The sequence below is a fragment of the Ipomoea triloba genome, chromosome 15 (assembly GCF_003576645.1).
Source record: "Ipomoea triloba cultivar NCNSP0323 chromosome 15, ASM357664v1".
NCBI lineage: Eukaryota > Viridiplantae > Streptophyta > Magnoliopsida > Solanales > Convolvulaceae > Ipomoea > Ipomoea triloba.
In genome coordinates, this window is record NC_044930.1 from 25,602,272 (window position 1) to 25,621,580 (window position 19,309).

The 19,309-nt window shown below is 34.4% G+C and overlaps 2 protein-coding genes across 7 annotated transcripts; both read left to right on the top strand.

The window, feature by feature from the left end:
- Positions 1-415: 415 nt before the first annotated feature.
- LOC116007481 (putative late blight resistance protein homolog R1C-3) lies at positions 416-4,549 on the top strand. Of its 3 annotated transcripts, none has more exons than XR_004095261.1 (3): positions 416-3,429; positions 3,521-3,725; positions 4,163-4,549. XR_004095261.1 is itself a non-coding variant. In XM_031248169.1 (2 exons), exons 1-2 carry the CDS (start codon positions 769-771, stop codon positions 3,656-3,658), a joined length of 2,799 nt encoding a protein of 932 aa, XP_031104029.1. In that variant the 5' UTR covers positions 416-768; the 3' UTR covers positions 3,659-4,549. The 3 variants fall into 3 exon arrangements, 1 of the variants encoding a protein (XP_031104029.1); XR_004095262.1 differs by having other exon boundaries at positions 4,170-4,549; XM_031248169.1 differs by having other exon boundaries at positions 3,521-4,549.
- A 1,150-nt stretch (positions 4,550-5,699) lies between these two features.
- On the top strand, positions 5,700-9,373 carry LOC116007485 (disease resistance protein RPP8-like). 4 transcript variants are annotated; one of them, XM_031248180.1, is made up of 4 exons: positions 5,700-5,838; positions 6,231-7,923; positions 8,066-8,780; positions 8,930-9,373. In XM_031248180.1, the coding sequence occupies exons 2-4, from the start codon at positions 7,851-7,853 to the stop codon at positions 9,060-9,062; spliced, it is 921 nt and encodes a 306-aa protein (XP_031104040.1). In that variant the 5' UTR covers positions 5,700-5,838; positions 6,231-7,850; the 3' UTR covers positions 9,063-9,373. The 4 variants fall into 4 exon arrangements, 2 of the variants coding, with proteins under 2 accessions (XP_031104040.1, XP_031104041.1); XR_004095264.1 differs by lacking the exon at positions 6,231-7,923 and having other exon boundaries at positions 8,752-8,819; XM_031248181.1 differs by having other exon boundaries at positions 5,700-7,923; positions 8,066-8,819.
- Positions 9,374-19,309: the final 9,936 nt, after the last annotated feature.

Genomic DNA, 19,309 nt, shown 5'->3' on the forward strand with positions numbered 1-19,309 from the left:
AGGGTGATGTTCACCACTTTCCCATAAGAACATGTGAACCAATCTGGTGTATTAAAAAGGACAGAACAAATGCTTAATATGCACACATAACAAATGCATAATATGCACACTGCATAATGCTCCATATGCGCACAGATTTTTAATTTTTCAATTAATCTCATTCATGTCTTTTTAATGCACTGATTCTCAATTCTCATGTTTTTACGGGAGAGTGGTTCTTCACTAAAATATATATATATATATATATATATATTGGTAAGACCGGTAAAAATAATTTTATTTTTATTTGTAATATAATAAATTAAAAAAAATTTCATACAAACAATTAATATATAGCAGATTCTATATGCAATATATATGCCTTTAAAATTTAAATATAATATATAGCCCCTCAGCGTACAAACAAATTAAAAAACTTGTAATGGTTCTATTTTTTGTTGAATCACATCAAGTTGAGAAAATGGAAGATGCTGAGGGTACCATAATAATTACCATTTTCTGAATTAAATATTTATCGAAGTGTACAAATAATTGGCAAGTTGGAAATGGTGACAGAGATCAGATCTTGCATGTGCATTTTAATTTATTCTAACATTGTATATTCATAATTGGAAAGTTGGAAATGGTTTTGCTGAGTATACTATAATAATTCAGCTAGCAGATTAGATTTTAACCCATCTTGCATTGCATCTCTGTTAATTATAATCATTCATTCCATTTAACTTCTTGCTCTATAATTGATCAAGACTAATTCATAACTTGCATACGATGGAGTTCCAGAAACACTTTACAGAATTGAAGTTCAGTAGAATGGCTTTAGAAGCTGTAACCACTCTATTCAAAATAGTAGAGCAAGACCTTATGGAGCCCAAACTAGTTTCGATTTTTGATGCTGGAGGAATGAAGGTGTGGCTGCTCGAAACAATCGAGTTGCTGTGTACCAAGCTCTGCATTCTGCAAGCATTTTTGGAGGAGGGGTGTGAGACGAATAATGGCTGGTTTGAATATAAAGTTGCTTTACTATATGATGAGTATGAAATAAAATCTAAACTGGGACTAGTCTATTCGGAAGCTAAATGCGGGCATCTTCGTGGGACCTTGAAAGCAATGGTAAGAGAAATTGAGGAAATTGAAGAATGGATCCTGATGATAGAAAAAGGAACTGATTTAGACCCTGATGAGGAAAAGAACATCACGGTTTGGGATACCTACCAAAGTGCTTTAGAGCTTGAGAATGAAGTAATTGTAGGATTCCACACTGATATTGAGACGATAGTTAAGCGCCTCTGTTATTCACACTTTATGAGATCAATTTTCACCATTTTGAGGAATAGTAACATTCACAAGTTTCAGAAATATATTGAAAACACTGTTCTGAAACTACAAGTTATTCCACTTGTTGGCGAAGGAGGCATAGGAAAAACTACATTAGCCAAAAGAGTCTATGCACATCCAACTACTATTGCTAGCTTTCACATTCGAGCGTGGGTAGTTTTGTCTCAGGTTCCTAACCTCAAAGAGATTCTCATTGGTCTACTAGGTTGTATTTCACCAATAACAAGTGAAATCTACACCCTAGATGATGCTCAAATAGCTGAGCAATTATGCACATGTTTGATGGGCAAGAAGTATTTAATTTTCTTGGATGATATATGGACCACTGCTACATGGGATGCCATCAAAGGATATTTTCCAGAGAATTTTAATGGAAGTCGAATCTTAGTAACTACTCGGTTCACAAAGGTAGCTAAATACTTAAGTGCAAACCCCTACCATATGAAGTATCAAACTTTAGAGAATATATGGGAATTATTTTCAAGGAAATTGTTTAGGCAAAGCCAAAGGGTTCCATCTGTGGAAATTGCAGAAAGGATTGTTTTAGGTTGTATTGGATTACCACTAGAAGTTGTTGTGCTTGCCGGACTTTTAGCGGAAACAAAAGAGTCCCTAGAAATATGGAGAGATGTTGCGGAAACTTTGGATAGAGTTGATAGATATGATAATGACAACAGAATTTCAAAAATACTTTCATTGAGCTACAACTACTTACCTCCTCACTTGAAACCTTGCTTTCATTATTTTGGTGTGTTTCCTGAAGACAATGTCATTCCTGTTAAGAGATTAATCAACTTATGGGTTGCAGAGGAATTTTTAATGCCACATAAAAAAATGAGTTTGGAAGAAGTGGCAGGGAGTTACTTGCATGATCTTATTAATAGAGGTTTAGTTCAAATTAATGAGCTAAGTCTTGATGGCAACCTTAAATCATGTAAGGTTCATGATCGAGTTCACGAGGTCTGTGTGAGAGAAGCAATAAAGGGGAATGCTTTGTGCATTATCAATGACAACCATGCTCCAAAAGTTAGTCGTTGGTTAAGTTGTCAAACAAGTCATTGGCCAATCACTCAAGCAAGTTATGGGAATTGCACACTAGATGATATCCGTTCTGTGCTCTGCTTTGGCAAAGATGTGTACCATTCCAAATGCAGGTTGGTATACCCATGTTTGAAATTGCTAAGAGTATTGGATTTATCATTTCTTAAATGGTCACGAAGCATGCCTAGTGAAATAACAGATTTGGTTCATTTGAGATACTTGTCTTTAAGTACCATTGGTTCTCTTCATGAGCTTCAATTTCTCAAGCTTAAAAATTTGCTAACTGTCATAGTTACTTCTTGGATGGAAAAATGTCCTTTGCACCTGCGATGTGATATTTTGGGTTTGCCACAATTGAGGGATTTGCACGTTGACAAGAGATGTTCACAGTATCTCCCTTGCTTAGTCAAAGAAAATCTACAAACTTTTTATTGGTTGAAAATTGTTAGCTCCGATGATGAAAAACAAAACTTCAGAATGGTTCCAAACCTAAAGGAACTTGGGATTTACATTGAAGGCCAACTGGAGCCTAGCTATCTAGAGAGCCTTGTGTATTTACATCGACTTGAGAAGTTGAAGGTTGAAGTAGGAAGAGTCGAGCGCTTTTGTCTTCCAACAGGTTTTCCACCAAACCTTAAGAAGTTGACACTTCGTCATACTTATCTTCCATGGAAGGAGATGGACACAATTGGCAGGTTGCGGCACCTTGAGGTGCTTAAAGTAAAAGATTTCGCCTTCTGTGGCTCAAAGTGGGAACCATCAAAGCAAGGCTTTCGGAAATTAAAGGCACTTCTTATCTCACGATCAAATCTCAAATATTGGAATGCAAGTTCTAATCATTTCCCAGTTTTGGAGCGCCTAGTCTTAAGATATTGTTGGGAATTGAAACAAATTCCAATCAATTTTGCAAATATGGGAACACTGAAGCTAATTGTGTTAGAATGTTGTTATTCTTCTCTTGTGACCTCTGCAAATCAGATTTCTTCTGCAAACAAGCTATTGTTTGAGGGAACAACAGATTTTCCACTTCGTGTTCGTAAAGTTAGAACTAAGGTTTCTCTCTATTTCTTGTTCATTATTTGAAACTATTAGTTTTCTGCCTTCTAATTCCTTGTGTTAATCTCATTTTCAATTACTTTTCAAGGTTGAAATGCCAAATAACGAAAGCTCTGAAGATGAAAGTGTGGGAAGCTCTAATGAATTGAGTGTGAGGAAATATCTAAAGGAGAAGGTTTCGAATTCTTTGAATGCATTCAAAGAATTGAAGAGGAAAGTCTTGTAAGCTCTAAGAAGAAAGTGACCGGGGAATTTGTTAATTTAGGGGTTAATATGAACTTATGAAAGCTAAGGTATGTATATATCTATGAAACTTATACCTAAACTCCGTATTAACTTTTGCAATTGCCAATTACTTTCTAGTTTTGTTTAAAGAGTTCTTTCCCTTTGATTTGTACTTCCCATCATCAACCTCAAAATCAATTAAAAATTCAGTACCCGAGTTTTTAAAACTTGCCACTTTATAGTCCTATAGTCAAGTACTAAATCTGGCACTGAATTTTGTTCTTCTTGGACTAAAAGTGGCAAGTTTTCAAAGTCGTTAGGTATTACTTGTAGTCAATTTTGGAAGTTGATAACTACTAAAGTGGAAAATCCAACAGTCGTCTAGTCTAGGGACTAAAACATGAATCCAATAGTTGATAAATGCCTAGCTCATTTATTGTAATTTTGTCCAAAGAGGTTATTCTGATCTGTTGCAATTGAATTTGAGCTTCACTTTATCTTTCAGCTTGTAGGTTCCTGGCTGCAGTTAGTTTATAAGGTCTTCATTGCTGAATAAGTTCTCTGTTTTTTTCACGAGTTCATGCACGGGCTAATGTTGAAAACATAGCCACTTGTCCAGTCCAATCTAGATTGGTGGTGATCTATCTATTTGGTTGGGAATTCGCCTAATCACTTTCGGGAGAAAACAAACAGAGAGGATTTCTTGCTGTAATTCTTCAAGTGCAGCTCAGAGGTAGTGCATCAATATAAGATGCTGTATTTTCTTATTTCCATTTGATCTGAACAATTCAGCTGTGTGTGTTATGATGTTTTTCTGCTCCAATGACACCATGGCTATGTTGTAATAATATAATCCACTGTTTAATTCAATATTCTTTTACAACATATTAGAATGCCTTTTGGTGCCAATGAAACCTGCATTCATGAAGGCTTAAAAAAAGACACTACAAATTGCTTCAGTGCTTCATTCCATAAACTTCTCTTATTCCAAAATATGGAGATAAGTCTTTCTCAAGTTATGGTAATGCATAGAACTATGCACATACCCTTGGAGTGGTACTTATACTTGAGATCAATTCTCAAACTCTTCTTTTAGACTTTAGTACTTATTGTAGGTCTGATACTCAGATTACCTTATTTGAAAGACTCAGACCGTTATAACTTATAAGAGAATAACTAATAACTTGAATGTTTTTAAAAATTTTGTTGTCCCCAGGACTATTTTACCGTTCAAAAGGCGGTTGTTACAACTAATTGAAAGTGCAATAAAGTATATAAAAGAAGGTAAATTCTCCTATCACGCAATTTCACGGATAAGGTCGATTTTTTTCAGATAAGAATTACAATTTTTATCTTAAGTAATTCTTCAACTTTTTAATGTTATGTTTTGATTTAAAAGTGATATATATATAATATTATCAAAAATATCACATTTTATGTCATAAGTATATATTGTTTCTCTGAGAAAATTGTAATTTTTGTCCCTCTATAATATGTCAATTATCAATGCATGTTACCCCTGAATTATTAGTGATGTAATTGTTGTCGTTCAATTTTTAAAAATGGTACATATATTGCCGAAGGAGGGGCAATATTTACACACGGGAGGGGCAATATATCTACCGTTTTTGAAAATTGAGGGACAATATTTACACCACTAATAATTCAGGGGTGACATTAATAATTAGCATATTATGGAGGGGCACAAATTACAATTTTTCCCTTGTTTCTCTCATAAGTAACAATTAAACAATTTATCCATAATTAATTTGCCCTTTTTTTTTTTCTCATGAGTAACTATTCAATCTTAAATATTACACTTTGATTTAAAAGTATTTCATTCCATTCCATTATGGGTGTCTAAAAAATATGAACAGTTTCCTTTTAAAAGAAAAAAGAACAGTTAAATCCCATCAATAATTCAGACCTTATCCCATCTCTCATCAATCATCAATAATTCAGACCTTATCCCATATCTCAAAAAGTTAAATCTCATCAATAATTCAGACCTTATCCCATATCTCATCATTATATTGCTGCTATACTCTCTCGTCTCATTTCTTGCTCAATAAATGCTCTGATCTCAGTTTCAGAAACACTTTATAATTTCAACAACTAATTACTCAGACCTTCAATCTCTCATCTGATATTACCCAAACCCATTTCACTAACTTCTTCAAGGTATGTTTCATACTTTCTCCCGCTTCAGTGCTTCACTTAATTGAAGAATTATATTCCTTTTTTACTTTTTTATACTCCGTATATATTAGCCCATCAGCATACAAATAATTGAGAAAGTGGTAATGGTAACAAACTTTGCATTTTCGATCTGTTGAATCACATGAAGTTTAGAAACTAGGTAGCTAGAAGATGCAATGATTTTGCTGAGGATACTATATATAATTCAGCATATTAGATCTGAGTTAACTAGCTCTCTGGAAGATGCAATGGTTTACAAACTTTGCATTGCATGCACCATCTCTATTATAATCATTCCATTTAATTTCTTTCCCTCTATATAATTGATCAAGACTAATTAATAATAACTCGGATATGATATGATGGAGTTCCAGAAACACTTTAGAGAATTGAAGTTCAATATATCAGAATGGCTTTAGATGCTGTAACCAGTCTAATCAAAATAGTAGAGCAAGACCTTATGGAGCCCGAACTACTTTCGATTTTTGATGCTGGAGGAATGAAGGTGTGGCTGCTCGAAACCATCGAGATTCTGTCTGCCAAGCTCTGCATTCTGCAAGCATTTTTGGAGGAGAGGAAAATGTGGAATGGCTGGTTCTGGTTTGATGATAACGTTGCTGGAATATATGACGAGTATGAAATAAAATCTAAACTGGGACTAGTCTATTCGGAAGCTAAATGGTGGCATCTTCGTGGGACCTTGAAAGCAATGGTAAGTGAAATTGAGGAAGTTAAGAATGGATGCTGATTGTAAAAAAAGAAACTGCTTATGAGGGAAAGAACATCAAGGTTTGGGATACCTATCGAAGTGCTTTAGACCCTGAGGATGAAGTAATTGTAGGAATCCACACTGATATAGAGACGATAGTTAACCGCCTCTGTTATTCACACTTTATGAGATCAGTTTTCACCATTTTGAGGAATAGTAACATTCACAAGTTTCAGAAATATGTTGAAAACCCTGTGCTGAAACTACAAGTTATTTCACTCGTTGGCGAAGGAGGAATAGGAAAAACTACATTAGCCAAAAGAGTCTATGGAAATCTAACTACCATTGCTAGCTTTCACATTCGAGCGTGGGTAGTTTTGTCTAAGGATGCTAAATTCAAAGAGATTCTCATTGGTCTGTTACGTTGTATTTCACCAATAACAAGTGAAAATTACGACATGGACTATGTTCAAATACGTAAGCAATTATACAAAAGTTTGATGGGCAAGAAGTACTTAATTTTTTTGGATGACATATGGGATATTGTCCCATGGATTGTTATCCAAGAATATCTTCCAGAGAATTTAAACGGAAGTTGAATCTTAGTAACTACTCGGTCAAAAGAGGTGGCGGAAAAATTAAGTGCAAATCCCTACAATGTGAAGCATCAAACTTTAGAGGATCACTGGGAATTATTTTCAAGGAAAGTGTTCGGGCAAAGCCATTGTGTTCCCAGTGAATATGAGAAAATTGGGAAACGCATTGTTCGTGGTTGTGGTGGATTACCCCTAGTAGTTGTTTTAATTTCTGGACTTTTGATGACAGCAAAAGGGTCTCTAGAAATATGGAGAGATGTTGCCCAAACTTTGGATGGAGTTGGTATATATGATGATAGTTTCATTAAGCTACAAGTACTTACCTAGTCATTTGAAGGCTTGCTTTTATTATTTTTGTGTGTTTCCAGAAGACAGTGAGATTCCTGTTAAGAAATTAATCAACTTATGGGTTGCGGAGGGATTTATAAAGCAACATAACAATATGAGTTTGGAAGAAGTGGGAGAGAGTTATTTGCATGATCTCATTAATAGAAGTCTAGTTCAAATTAATGAGCTAAGTATTGACGGCAAAGTTAAATCATGTAACATTCATGATCGAGTGCATGAGGTTTGTGTGAGACAAGCAATTGATGGGAATACATTGTGGATTATCAAAGACTACTATGCTCCAAACGCTAGTCATTGGTTAAGCTGTCAAACAAGTCATTTGCCAATCACTTAAGCGAGCTATGGGAATTGTGGTCCTGATGAAATCCATTCTGTTCTTTGCTTTGGTAAAGATGTATACCATTCAAAATGCAGGTTGGTATACCCATGTTTGAAATTGCTAAGAGTATTGGATTTATCATTAGTTAAATGCTCACAAGGCATGCCTCATGAAATACCATTGGTTCTCTTTACGAGTTTCGATTTTTCAAGCTTAAGAATTTGTTAACTCTCATAGTTACTTCATGGATGGAAAAATGTCCTTTGCAATTGCCATGTGATATTTTGGATTTGCCACAATTGAGGTATTTGCATGTTGACAAGAGATGTTCACAGTTTCTCCCTTGCTTAGTCAAAAATGATCTACAAACTCTTTATTGGTTCAAAGTTGCTAGCTCCGACGAAAAACCAAACTTCAGGATGGTTCCAAACCTAATGGAACTTGGGATTTACATTGAAGGCCAATTGGCGCCTAGCCATCTAGGTAGCCTCGTGCATTTACATCTACTTGAGAAGTTGAAGTTTGAAGTAGGAAGGGTTGAACGTTTTTATCTACCAACAGGTTTTCCACCAAACCTTAAGAAGTTGACACTTTGTTATACTTATCTTCCATGGAAGGAGATGGACACAATTGGCGAGCTGCCGCACCTTGAGGTGCTTAAACTAAAAGATTTTGCCTTTTGTGGCCCAACATGGAAACCATCAAAGCAGGGCTTTCGGGAATTAAAGGCACTTCTTATTTCACTTTCAAATCTCGAACATTGGAATGCAAGTTCTAATAATTTCCCAGTTCTGGAGCGCCTTGTCTTAAGTTATTGCTGGGAATTGAAACAAGTTCCAATTAATTTTGCAAAAATTACAACACTGAATTTAATTGTATTAGAATGCTGCTATTCTTCTCTTGTGATGACTTCCGCAATGCAGATTTCTTCTGCAAAAAGCAAAGCATTAAGGTAGAATGTCCACTTCGTGTTCGTAAAGTTGAAACTAAGGTTTCTCTCTAATTCTTGTTCATTATTTCAAAATATTAGTTTTCTGCATTCTAATTCCATGTATTAATTAATTATTTGATTTTTTTACTCATTTTCAATTACTTTTCAAGGTTGAATTACCTATTATTGAAAGCTGTGAAGAAGAAAGTGTTGAAAGCTCTGAAGAAAAAAGTGTTGAAACCTCTAAAGAAGAGCTTGTCAGAAGCTCTAAAGAAGAAATGTTTAAAGCTGATTAGATTGTGATGAAATATGTGAAGAAGTTATTCTGGTGAATGCTTTGAAGAAGAAAGTGCAGTGAGTGAGGAAAGGCTACTCTGATGTGTTGCAATTGAATTTGAACTTCACTTTATGTTTCAGCTTGCATTGTAATTTCATTCATGGCTGAAGTTTATTGCCGAATAAGTTCTCCAGTCTGTGTGCTATGATGTTTTTTGGCTCCAATGACACCATGGCTAAGTTGTAACAATCCACTGTTCAATTCAGTATTTTTTTTACAGCATATTGAAATGTTTTAGAACATAAACTTCTCTCATATATTCAGAAATCTGCAGATATGCATTGTCCAGTGTTCAATTCAATAATATAATGTTGAATATTTTCGTTGTCTCAATGACTATTTTGCTGCTCAAAAGGTGGTTGTTACACCAACTAATTAAAAATGACAAAAAGTATATAAAAGAAAGGTATAAAGCCAAGCTAGGAAAGTAAACGAATTGTGATAGAAAATTGTTTGGCAAGTTGGCATAAATCAATTATATAATGACTACCACTTCTTCTTCGCAATTGAACACCATGCATTTCTTATTATTTGTAGTAATTGAAAGCTTGTATGGAATAGTTTTCTTCAGGGCCGTCCCAATAAAATATGGGGTCCTGTGCAATATTTTAAATTGGGTCCCTTTTTTCAAATAATTTGTATATATAAATAATAGTTATGTAATAATATTTTAAATTGGACCCCTCTAGATAAATGGGATTCAAGACCTGTTGACCTGCGACTCTCAGCACATTGCTTCTGGTAGACATCACTAATCTGTGGGACCTCCGAGTTCCTTCCCATTCACAAATAATAATAATAATAATAATAATAATAATAATAGTTGTTCAAAAAGTTGTTTCAAAAATTCAAAATATAAATATTGTATAAAAAATGCTGAGGAAAATCTTCTAGAAAATTTATCTTTAAGACCTTTATTTTTATAAATCTCTTTTAGGACCATCTTTCACAAGAATATCTATTCATCTAGAATCGAACATCTCAATTTTTATTTTTTTTTTGATCAATTCTAATTAGTATTACATGAAGAAGAAGAGAGTCTTGGAGAGGAGAAACCTCTACTGTCATACAGTAGAGCCATTCTAACAGCTGATGGCAATGAATTAAAAGTAGAATAAAGAGAGGAGTGAGAGAGAGAGCAACCAAAAGAAGCTAAAGCATCAGCAACCGTGTTAGCCTCCCGGTAAGAATGTGTGATCGTAGCATTCCAATCGGAGAGCAAATGACGAATGGTGACAATAGAGGAACGGAGTTTCCATGGGATTGGAGCTTCGCAGTTAAGGATGAGGTTGACCAGAACCGAAGAGTCCACTTCAATGCTTAAGGGTTTCCTGGCTACCAAGTCACACCATCTCATGGCAAGAGCAAGAGCTTTAGCTTCTGCTTCTAGAGCGCAGGAAGCTAGAAAAGGAAAAGCTAATGCTGCAACAAAACCGCCTTGTGAATTCCGAAGTACTGCCCCACCTCCACTAGCAATCGTGGAGAAAGAAGCATCAGAATTTAACTTCAGACGGCCTGATGGAGGGCGAAGCCATTTAATCCAAAGAGTTTTCTTAGGTCTCGGAGTTGCAAAAAAAGCCACAAAGCCTAAGTGAATAAACCTACTATCTGAAGCATTAACCTGCCGGAACGGATGAGCAATTGACAGATCAAAGAAATCGCGTTTCACCTCTCTGATGATGCAATCACGTGAGTAATGTCCTCCTTCATGAATCAAAATATTATAGTTTTTCCAAAGAGACCAAAGAACAAAAACTGGTATGCAGTTACGAATGCAAATTGAAACATTGCCCAGGCTTGCATGTGAATTTGCTGAAAAATCTGCTAGCCACCATAACTGGCAGACAGAGCGTACTGAGGTGGCAAGGCTAAGGTTGATGTTCAGTTGTAACACCCCAATTTTCACATCTTGGATTTATTACGAAATCCCTAATAATACATTGCGGAAGCTTACATCATATCAACAGAAAACCGGGTGCTACCGCCACACCTAGAGTGAATTCTATCACCTCTTTGACAAACTCCACTCTAAGTGCACAGGCTAAACTTACAACATTAATAACAATCCCTGTCTACATCAAAGAGTAGACCTCAACCTGTACTTCCCTTCTATCCCGAGCTCATCGGCTACAAGGTCCCACACTAAACTGCAATTGATAAGAAACACATTGAAGTGCAGTTAGCGCGACGGCTAAGTAAGGAAATCCATTTGTCACTTAAAAGTAGACAAAGGTTTGAAAACATAGATAATCTAAAAGCTTTATAAAGTTTTACCATGATTTGAAAATCTGCCTGTAACAAAACGATTTATAGATAGTATAATATCGTATAAACGTTAAATCATATAAAGCTTTTCTCAAATAAGAATGAAGTCATAACTTGCCACTCAAAATAATTTTCATGCCCTTTTCAGACAAGTTTGCAAAATTTCACATTTCCAGGAATTTCATCATTTGCAAATAGAACCGCAGCTCTAATATTTATAATAATCTGAACCGCAGCTCAGAGTAACAATAATTTTCATACTGCATATAGAACCGCAGCTCTATAATAATCTGAACCGCAGCCCAGAATAACAATAATTTTCATACTCAAAAATTTTCCACTTAGTTTCCCCTGAGTAAGCACTTTGAACATTTCTCAATTCTCCTTCTCAAACCTTGGGCAGTGGCATTTCCCTGCCTTCCCGTCGGTCTCCTTATCCCAACCTAGGGCCATGGCACTCCAGCCCTCCCATAGGTCCAACCTTATTCCAACCCCGGGCCGTGGCGTTTAAGCCTTCCCGAAGGTCCCCACCTTATTCCAGAAACTAAGGGTTTGAAAACATTTTTCTTTTTCTTTCCTGGAATCAAATAGTATTTTCAAAATAATTTATTTCATCCAAATATGGTTGTGACATCCCAAAATTTCGTCACTAGTTTTGTTCCAAAAAAATATTTTTGTCAAAATTGATTTTGACAGTTTCTGTCCAGAAATTACAGTTTTGCGCAGTCCGAAAGATTGAGCCGGTAAAAATAGTTCCCGAACTCTTTTTCACTTGAAATTTTTATGGTAGAACCCTAACTCATAGTACTTGATGTTCATAAAACGTTTTGGTCACCTAGGTTCACGAATTTACACAGAAAATTCCATTTTTGCCCTTGGCAGTGTGCTGTCCAGCATTTTTCCTTCTCTGGACCAGTTTTGGGAAAAATTCCGAAAACCATACTTATACTACTCCAAAAATTATGAAAGTTTATATGCGGCTTCTACACTTATAGAACTACATGTATAAAAAAAATTGGACCAAAATAATTTAGCGATTTTTCCCAGAAATTCACGGAAGTTACTGACAGAAATCTGTCCTGATTTCCTTTCTCTATTTCCACAAGTATAAGCTTATATAGACATAAATACAACATATACAAGCATATCCAAGCTATGAACTTGTATACGAAAATATTCCCAAAGCTCCAAAAACACCATATTTCAACTAAAATCAATTATCCAAATTCAAGTGACTAATTCCAACTTAAGGGAATTCCTTACCTCACAAGTGTGTAATATCACCGTAAAAGTAGTCTTGAACCTTTATCCCCAAGTTTCACCGAAAAACCCTAGGTAGAATACACCACCATAACAACATATTTAAGAAATCTTTACCTACAATCAAGTTCTAGGGAAGAAATCAAGACTTTTTAACCGAATAATATTGAAATCTTACCGAACAAATTGGAGAGTTGTGTACAAGCTTGGCTATGGTTTTAATGGAGGAAAATGGTGGAAGTCACCTCTCTTTCTCTCTTTTGAAATTCAGCCAAGGAAGAAGAAGAAGAAGAACAAATGGAATAAATTGGCTTTGGGTATTCTTCCTTTTGAGGTAAGATGTTTTTATGGGGAAAAAAAAATAGAATAAAATAATGAAGTATTTTCAAACTTATCAGTTGGGGTCCAAACAGATAAAGTTTCGGTAGAAAATAATCTGGATAGAATAATTCTCGAAACCAAAAATTTATTCCAGACTAACCCTCAAAATTGGGCTAGGTTCGGTACACCGCGAAATTTTAGCGATGTACGATCAAAATAAATTTTCGCTGCTATGGGCTGATTTAATTGAATAGGAAGTTCAAGAATAATAATATGGTGCCTAATAATCCATTTCCTAGGATAATCGGGTCCGAATACCCGCTCCTAAAATTTTACGGTTCGTGACCGGCACGAACGATCGCAACTTAATAACAACTATACTTCCTTAAAAAAAATTATTTTGAAGCATCGGTCACTTATCTTATGAATGTCATAGCTTAAAGACATATTTTCTGAACCTCAAACTTATCGAAATAGACGAGGGGTTACATCAGTAGATTAGCAAAAAAACTCCAAATATCCTTTGCGCATGTCAGTAGATTAGCAAAAAAACTCCAAATATCCTTTGCGCATGAGCAATGCCACATACAATGTTCTAGTGTAGCACTTTGACATGAGCAATGCCACATACAATGTTCTAGTGTAGCACTTTGATTCCAGCAAAAAGGGCAGACAGAAGGGAGATTGAAACCAAACTTTTGAACACGATATGGGAAAGGAAGGAATCCATGAAGCAGCTTCCACATAAAGACTGGGAAAGGAAGGAATCCATGAAGCAGCTTCCACATAAAGACAGATAAAGGAAGGAATCCATGAAGCAGCTTCCACATAAAGACAGATTTTTTTAGGGGAATTGTTTTTGACCAGATTCGTGAGACAGATTTTTTTAGGGGAATTGTTTTTGACCAGATTCGTGAAGAAGACAAGGTGATACATCTTGATGGTCTAAAAAGGTCATACGCTGTGGCTAGAATCGAACATCTCAATTTCTTGGATCATATGTCAAATAAAAACGAATCATTTGGTAATTTCTTGGATCATATGTCAAATAAAAACGAATCATTTGGTTTATCATTGTGACCACCATCATCTAAACAACTATCAGTATTCTTATTATTTTCATTATCACAATCTAAACAACTATCAGTATTCTTATTATTTTCATTATCACAACGATACCTATCGTTGTGCACACTATCATTTAAATTTTTTCCAATCTCACAATCATCTTGATCTTCTATATGAAGATTAACATCTAACAATTTTTCCTTATCATCTTTGTGCACATCTATTTGAGTTTCTTTTGTAATGAATTTTTCAAGGGCTCTCTTTTGAGATTGAGTTAGTTGCTCAATTATTCTTTTCGCTCTCTTTTGAGATTGAGTTAGTTGCTCAATTATTCTTTTCTTTCTAAGACAATTATAAAACCCTAAAGAAAAAATAAAAATTTATTTAGAAACTCTATGAAACCCTAAAGAAAAAATAAAAATTTATTTAGAAACTCTATGAACAAATAATTAATCAAGAAACAAATTTTTGAATATATTATTCTAAAATAAGAATTATTAAGTCATGTAAATAAAACAATAAACAAAAATTGTGAAATATTTACTAATTTTAATTACCTGTTAAGAAAATTAAAGAACTTGAAAATTTATGACTTTGTACGATCAAGAAGAATTCTTCAATTCTATCGAATCTGTCGTTTCACTCGTATGTGATATAGTTTATTTGTGAGATTTGTGTAAATAAGCATTAAGCAACAATTTAGGTAATGACTAATGCTTAATGTTAATGGAATCAAGCTAATAATCTAATATTTATATACTGTATACATAATATAAATACATAGGGTGAAGGAAAAGGGTTGCCTAATAGAAGTAATGGCGTAAAAAGAAACTGGGAAAAAGGATGCCTAATACTATTTATTTATATATTGTATATATAAATACATAGAATTGGTTGCGCATAATAAGGAATAAGATTACCTAATATTTGTGGGATTTGACTTCTTGTGGGATTTGGGTTTTTTTTTTTTTTTTTGAAAACAGATTTGGCTTGTTATGTTGCGGACTTGCGGCGCATAAACTATATATACAATTTTATTATTATTTTTAAATAGGGGCCCCCAATTTTTGGGGGCCCTGTGCGCCGGCCCTGGTTTTCTTGGGGTAGTTGGTACTGTAGAAGGAGGTATGGAAAAAAATACTCGTTACTATAAAATTTATTTACGCTTAATCATCACACATTAATTAGTCAAGACCTTGTGGTCTAGTGGCACCAAGTTACATTCCCATAGGAGGGGAGGTTGTGGATTCGAGGCTTAGTAGAGACGATGGTTTTTAGTAGGTTGAGAAAGTAATTAATTTTGTTCACGTTGGGTGGACTAAAAGTGGCAAGTTTTTAGAGTCATTAGGTAATAAATGTGATTGATTTTGTAGTTGATAACCACAAAGGTCGACTTGTTGAATGTTGAGGGACTAAAACTGTAAATAATCCTTATTTTAACATAATATCAATCTCTGCAACATTTTTATTTTAAGGATACAAGCTAAGCAGCCTATCAATTCATCATTAATTTCATATACAGTTTCCGTAGTATATAAATTGTCCATTATTTCAAAAATATAAATTGTCCCTTATTTTGAAATATGAGTACAATAAATTGTCCCAAGAGATCAAAAGGAGGTTATTCAATCTGATATGTTGCAGTTGAATTTGAACATCATTTTATCTTTCAGCTTCTATGTTCCTGGCTGAAGTTAGAATAAGTCGGATTTGATGAGTGTTTATCATAATCCAAATTACTTCTCTAAATGAGTGGACCAATATGCCAAGGACCTTGTAGTCCAGTGGCATCAAACCCTTCCCTTTATACAGGAGGTGATGGGTTCAAGTCTTAGGCAATGCTACTTAAACAATAATGTTGAATGGTTTGTTGTCTCCAGGACTATATATTTAGTGTCCAAAAGGTGGTTGTTACACCAACTAATTAAAGGTGACATAAAGTATATAAAAAGAATGGCTTAAAGCCAAACTAGGAGGAGGAAAGTAAACAAATTCTGATAGAAAATTGGCAATTTGGCATAAAATATGTATATCATGACTACTACTTCTTCTCAATTGAACACCAAACATTTCTTATTATTTGTATTGAAAGCTTGCGGTACAAGAAAAGAAAAAAAAAAAAAAACAAAACAAAATGTTTCTCATCAATCAAGCAATTCAACATGGAATCTTCCTTGAAATTTAAATTTTATTATTTTTAAAAATAAAAATCCAACATCATTCAATAATTCATCAGATCTCTCATCTCTCTCAACTCTCATCCTCTCTGCTATACTCATTTCATCCCTCTGCTCTCTCACTCCAATTCCAACAGACCTGAGACTCTGAGAGTAGTTCAAGTTGCCATATATTTTCTCTGCTCTACTTCAATTCATAAATTCAACAACTCAGACCATCTCTCATCTGACATTACCCAAACCTAATTCAAAAAGTTAAGGTATGCTTCATACTTTCTCCAACATCACTCAATTCCTTTTTTTTGCTTTGATGTATATAGCTTTAGCATTAATTATATTTTCCCATCTTAATTCCTTTACGCTTTTGCTACTGTTTGGGAGATCAGCGAGATTATAGTGGTAAGAGCGGTCATTTTAGTCTTTCATTATACATGTGATCTCATTTACTCTCTAAATTGTTTGTTTAGTGGTCATTTTAGTCCCTCGTCTCAAATAGCTGTTCAAATTAACCGTATGTAAATTCAACAGTTTCCTTCCAAAGCACACATGTTAAAAAACATATTTTAAGTCAAAAGCATCAAGTAGTGACTTTTTTTCTATGTAAATTCATTTAAGAATAACGATATCCACCTAGGTATGGAAATAGTTCAAGCCGAGTTTTAAAAAATTAGGTTTTAGCCTGTTACGGAAATCTAATGTCTGGGCCTGTATGCAGGCTTTTTTTTAGGTTCAAGCCTGAGCCTACAATTGGTTTCCTGGCCAGGTCTAAAGCCTTTTTAAAGCCTGTTTAATATGTAGGCCATTAAAAAGGCTTCAAAGTAAAGTCTTGCTTTGTGCCTATTTAAAGCCTACATGTTAAGTATTTTTGAAAACTTTAATAAGTATTTACTACAAGAAAACTGCACATAGACAACGGTTAAAAATTATTGTCCTTTAGATAAAATTTATGTTGTTGAAATTAGTATTGTTATAAGTATCGTGCAAAGGCAACGCTTTTTAACCGTTGTCTTATATAGCAAAGACAATGGCTAAAAACCGTTGTCTATTAAATGTTGTTAAAATCAATGTTGTTAAAAGTCACGCTCATAGACAATGATTTAAAACCGTTATTTATTGAGTGTTGTTTATTTTGAGAATGCAATATTTTTTGCATTCTGACATTGTAGCTTTTCCTTGAACTATATATACTCATTATCTTTGTAAATGAAAGGAAAGATTAGAAAAACAGAAGAGTTGGTTGCAGAATAGAATACTAAAATGAGTGCACATGTGCAGTTGGCATTTGCTGTATTTTATCTATGATAATGGAAGAAAAAGACTAAAACTTGACTTGGTTACAAAGTTCATTTATCAGTTTCATTAGTCATTTTGATCATTCACTATTACAAATTACAAAATATATACTCGACTTTATAAGATTGTAATAGGTTTTTTGCCATCTGGCATGTTAAAACATAAGGATTATATTCTTTAGATTTAGTTATTTTATCCAAAACCAAACACCTGAACTACTAAAACAACCAGTGGAAATATCTTAATAAGTCCTTTGTTAATGATAAAGTATATAGCATAACCTACTCATCAATTTTCCCTCTGAATTTTATAGAGAATTGTCAGGTAATTTTATACTATCTCGTACCTATTGAAGCACAAAGAGTTACTGCCCCCACTGGGGCTGTTTGACCACAAGATCTTTGGCATATATATATATATATATTATCTTTGTAAATGAAATGAAAGATTAAAAAACTAAAGAGGTGGTTGCAAAGGCCAAAAGTCAATGAATAGAATACTAAAATGTGTGCAAGTGCTAGACAGCTGTATGTGCAGTTGGCATTTGCTAATTTTTTTTCTGCCATTTATTTATTAATTTTTTTCTTTGCTAACCCTTAGTTTCATGGCTTTGTCAGATTATATCTTGGACCCTAAGTACCCGCCTTCACATCCGTGAGAAAGTAAACGCAGGAATCAAACTCCCACCTTGCCGGCAAAAGTAAGTTAAGTGAGGCTTATCCACTTGACCAAATGCCGTGAGGGCTATATTTTATTTGTGATTGGAAGAAAAAGACTAAAACTTGACTGGGTTACAAAATTCACTTATTAGTTTCATCTAGTTGTTTTGATCATTCACTGTAAAAAATTGTTAAATATATAATCCACTTTACAAGATTGTGATAGTTATCATAGTTATCAAAACATAAGGATTATTTTCTTTAGATTTAGTTATTTTATCCAAAACCAAACTCCTGAACTACTAAAACAACTCATGAAGATATCTTAACCTTAGTAATGTCAAATGTTTGATGTTTCCACTCACCAGAAGACCAAAATACTGACAGATTTGCAAAGATGAAGTTATATTTTGCAACATTTAAAAGTAAGGGACCATATTCTTGATATTGCAGACCAAATAACTAAGGACCAAAAATGTTTCTTTTTTTTTTTCAATTAAAAATGACTTGGTTGTGTAGACCAGCCATTCACTCCAAGGTTCTTTAAAAATGATAATTGTCATATTCTTGATATTGCAGATCCAGTTGTGCCAATAGCATAGCAAATTCATGAATTCAACGCATTAACAGTTCTTGATTTTGATCTGATATTACCCAAACCCAATTCAGTAACTACATCTCCATCTTCATCAACCTAAGGTATGTTTCATACTTTCTCCCAAATAATTTTACTATTTTAGGTAATAATATATGACACCAACCATTAGTCTATACTTATATTATTTTTTTTGTTTCCTGTTATGAAAGCTAACCATCTCTGTCATATCTAGAAAGACTTTGGAGTTGTTCAATATTGAGACAAATACCTCTGATTTGAGTTTCAGGAAGACTTTGGAGTTGTTCAATGGCTTTTGTTGTCGTAACCTCACTGCTAGATATGGTAGAACAACAGCTTCTACAACTCAATCCATCTCCGATTCATAATGGTAATGAAATTGTTGTGTCGTTGCTGCACAAGCTCCGCTTTTTGCAAGCTTTTCTTGAGGAATCTGGGGAGAGAATCAATCGCCCGCGTGGTGTGGAAACTGTCATCTGGCGCGTAGCTGCTAAAATAGAAGGAGAAATAAAATCTGTGTTGCGTCAAGATTATCAGGCAGCTAATAGGGGGGG

Coding starts and splice junctions, on each gene's coding strand:
- LOC116007481 (XM_031248169.1), top strand. CDS start 769: ATGGAGTTCCAGAAACACTTTACAGAATTGAAGTTCAGTAGAATGGCT. Junction 3,430..3,520: donor TTCGTAAAGTTAGAACTAAG/GTTTCTCTCTAT, acceptor TTACTTTTCAAG/GTTGAAATGCCAAATAACGA.
- LOC116007485 (XM_031248180.1), top strand. CDS start 7,851: ATGGGAATTGTGGTCCTGATGAAATCCATTCTGTTCTTTGCTTTGGTA. Junction 7,924..8,065: donor GTATACCATTCAAAATGCAG/GTTGGTATACCC, acceptor TAACTCTCATAG/TTACTTCATGGATGGAAAAA. Junction 8,781..8,929: donor GCAAAAAGCAAAGCATTAAG/GTAGAATGTCCA, acceptor TTACTTTTCAAG/GTTGAATTACCTATTATTGA.